General features: G+C 48.0%; 1 protein-coding gene across 1 annotated transcript in view; it reads left to right on the top strand.

Moving 5' to 3' along the window:
• The window catches only part of RPIA (ribose 5-phosphate isomerase A), a 30,200-nt gene that overhangs the window by 17,746 nt on the left and 9,656 nt on the right, over nt 1–2,798 (top strand). Inside the window, exon 4 of the mRNA XM_009331900.1 lies at nt 871–926. Within this exon, the coding sequence (XP_009330175.1) occupies nt 871–926 (56 nt within the window). The remainder of the gene's footprint in view (nt 1–870; nt 927–2,798) is intronic.

The following is a 2,798-nucleotide window of genomic DNA, read 5'->3' as shown; positions in this document are numbered from 1 at the left end:
CAGCTTTCTGGGTTTGGCTCAGTATTGCAACCACTCCCGACTCTAACACAGAATCAGTCTCTAAATAAATGGATATAGTATTTAAAGTGCCTGTTCCAGGCTGCAAAGTCTGACTTTTCGTGTCTGCTGAATGCATTAGGATGTGGGTTGTAGCAACTTACAGCCTCATGTATTGCATCTTCAGTCCTTCCAGCAGCAGCGTTACCTTGAAGCATGTAGCCCGCATGCTTGCTCTGGTGCAAGAGCTGTTGCTGAATCTCGGGCTGTTGGCTCATGCCTAAGTATTGTAATTACTAAAATAACGTTTTGTCCATAATGATATCTTAGTAATAGATTTTAGTCATTTGAGGTTAACCTGGGGGAGGAAATATTTCCTTCCGTTTAATGGAATACTGTATTTTATTAGTCCTTTCCCTGCCATATATTTAAATGTTCTATAATAAATGAATGCGAAGTCCCCAAGGCAACAAGCCAGAAAACCTTTCAGACAGCTGCTGGAGCTCTCTGTTTACAAGGAGCGCGGCAAAACCTGTCTAATGGAGTGAGAGCGGGGAGTGGGGATAATTTCCCAGGTGACGATTTGCTGACGAGGCTCCTCTGCTGCTGGAGACACAAAGGTTAATGGCTCGTGGTGTCTTGGGCTGAGCCAGGGTGGGTATTTAAACATTTCTGACTGTAGAAACTGAGCCTCAGCCTATGCAGGGTGGCACCTGTTTGCATTTTGAGCATGACTGAGTTATTTGCAAGCCAAGCGAGTAATTGCAATGATTCAAAGGGGCTGTTCTGAACTGAGATTTCTTAAAGTGAAAGTTGGTGTGTTTTTTTCCTTCTGCAACGAACAAACCGAGACTTCTGCTTTTTTTCCTACAGCTGAGCGGGTTAAACAGGAGAACCTGACGATTGTCTGCATCCCTACATCTTTTCAGGTGAGCACTTTCCTCCTTTGCTTGCTGCTAGTCCAAACACTCACACAGGGGATCTTCCCTTTGGCTGCGGAAGGCAACCACGCCGCTCTCCGGACTGGCTCACTGCGGTGTGAGTTAACTGACAGCACCGGTGAAAGCAGCCGTGGTGCAGCCTGCGGATGGACCTCATGAAGCCGGCAGTGATGGTGCTGTGTTACCCTGACCTGAGCTGCAGGGATGCCATAGTGCTAGGAGGCGTGTTTTGAACCAGTGTGGCGATGCTGGTTATGTCAGTGTTGGCTCGTGGCTTATCTGGATCCTGCTTGCAGAAAGATGCTGTTTAGTAGTGAACCAGACTCATAATGCGAAACTCATTGGAGGCACTTAGCCTCCTTTGATTCTGTATCAAGCCCTGAAAGCTGTAAAAATCATGCTGCAAACAATAATAGTGAGCTTATGTGTTTTCAGGAGGAACTTGAAACGCATCAACTGGCTTTTATGAGAAATTGCAGGAGGCAAATCAGCTTAATCTGTCCTTTGCTGTGCAACTTTTGCAGGGATTCATTCATACCGAGCTAGCTGTTGAGAGGTTTGCAGGGAGAGGGAGAACGTGGCTTGGTGGTGAAACGCAGAGCTGCTGGGGAAGCTTCTGAGCTGCTTCCATGCCTTCAGACAAATGCCTTTGGTCTCTCTGCCTCTATTCCCTGAGGTGGGAATGTGCTGCAGAGGAGCAGCCGTCACCTTGTCCCCTTCGGGCAGGGAGAGGTGACATCACCAGTCTGTGGGGACCAGGACCGCCCGCAGGGTTTTCGAGGCTGGGTGGCAGTGCCCTGGTCTGGGAATTGGGCACGTGTCCTTTCCTCGGTCCTGGTGTGGGCCTTGGGATCGTACTTCTGTCACAACTTTTTCACCGTGAGGACAATCAAGTGAGGCAGGCTGTGCAGAGTCCATCCTTCGAGGTTTTCAAGACCTGAGTGGATAAAGCCCTGAGCAACTTGGTAGCTGACCCTGCTTTGAGCTGGAGGTTGGACAGAGACCAACCTGAATTATCCTAAAATCTTATGAAAATTTAACATCCTCTTACCCTGCAGATGTCCTTTAAGTGTGAGTGTGGGATGATGGGAGACTCTCTTTTCCCAGATGTTGCGAACAACCAGTGGCCAACTGGGATATAACACAAACTGCTGCAAAGGGCAAAAAATGAAAACTAGATTTTTTTTCTTTGTCAACCTATATCAGCACTTCTGTTGCATAAATACACTGTAGCGACAGTCTCTCTTTGATCTGTCTAAAATGATCCTCACCCTGAGCTACCATGTCCCATTTGAACCTAGGAAAGCTCCTCTGAGTTCAGTCATTAGGTCTTACAGAAAATAGTGATAAAGCTCTCGTGGTGAACGTGGGCTGGAGCCTGCCCTGCCTTGAAATGCTGGGGTAGTTTGTGTAACACTACAGAGTTTCTTACCAGTCAAACAAAAAGGTTGCTGTTAAAGGAATGAGATAGATTGTACACCTGCAGGAGCCAAAACCCCCCAGGCACGGGGCTGCCTCCTATCTTTTGCAGTCTCTTAGACCTCAACCAATTCCGAGTGAAGCGTTCCCAGGTCAGCAAAACAGCATCTTATTTTCACTACGTACAGGTGTAAATGGCTGCCTGAGGTCACTGGCAAGGAAGAATTGGTTGCAGTGGGCTTTTATTCTCCTCCCTTCCCTGTTGTCAGGTTGGGTTATTCCATCACCATCAGTAAAGCTAGAGCCGGGGTAAGTATCTGTCCCTTGGCTTTTGCGTTGTTTCTTCTTTTCACCTGGACGTGTGCCGACAGCACAGAGCGAGACCGTTCTTGGCAAGTGCTGCGCAGTTACCGCCGCTTTTCCCCCGGTTGTGGGAGCTCT

This window comes from Pygoscelis adeliae, unplaced genomic scaffold (assembly GCF_000699105.1).
Source record: "Pygoscelis adeliae isolate BGI_AS28 unplaced genomic scaffold, ASM69910v1 Scaffold209, whole genome shotgun sequence".
Lineage (NCBI taxonomy): Eukaryota > Metazoa > Chordata > Aves > Sphenisciformes > Spheniscidae > Pygoscelis > Pygoscelis adeliae.
This window is presented reverse-complemented; position numbering and strand designations above follow the sequence as displayed.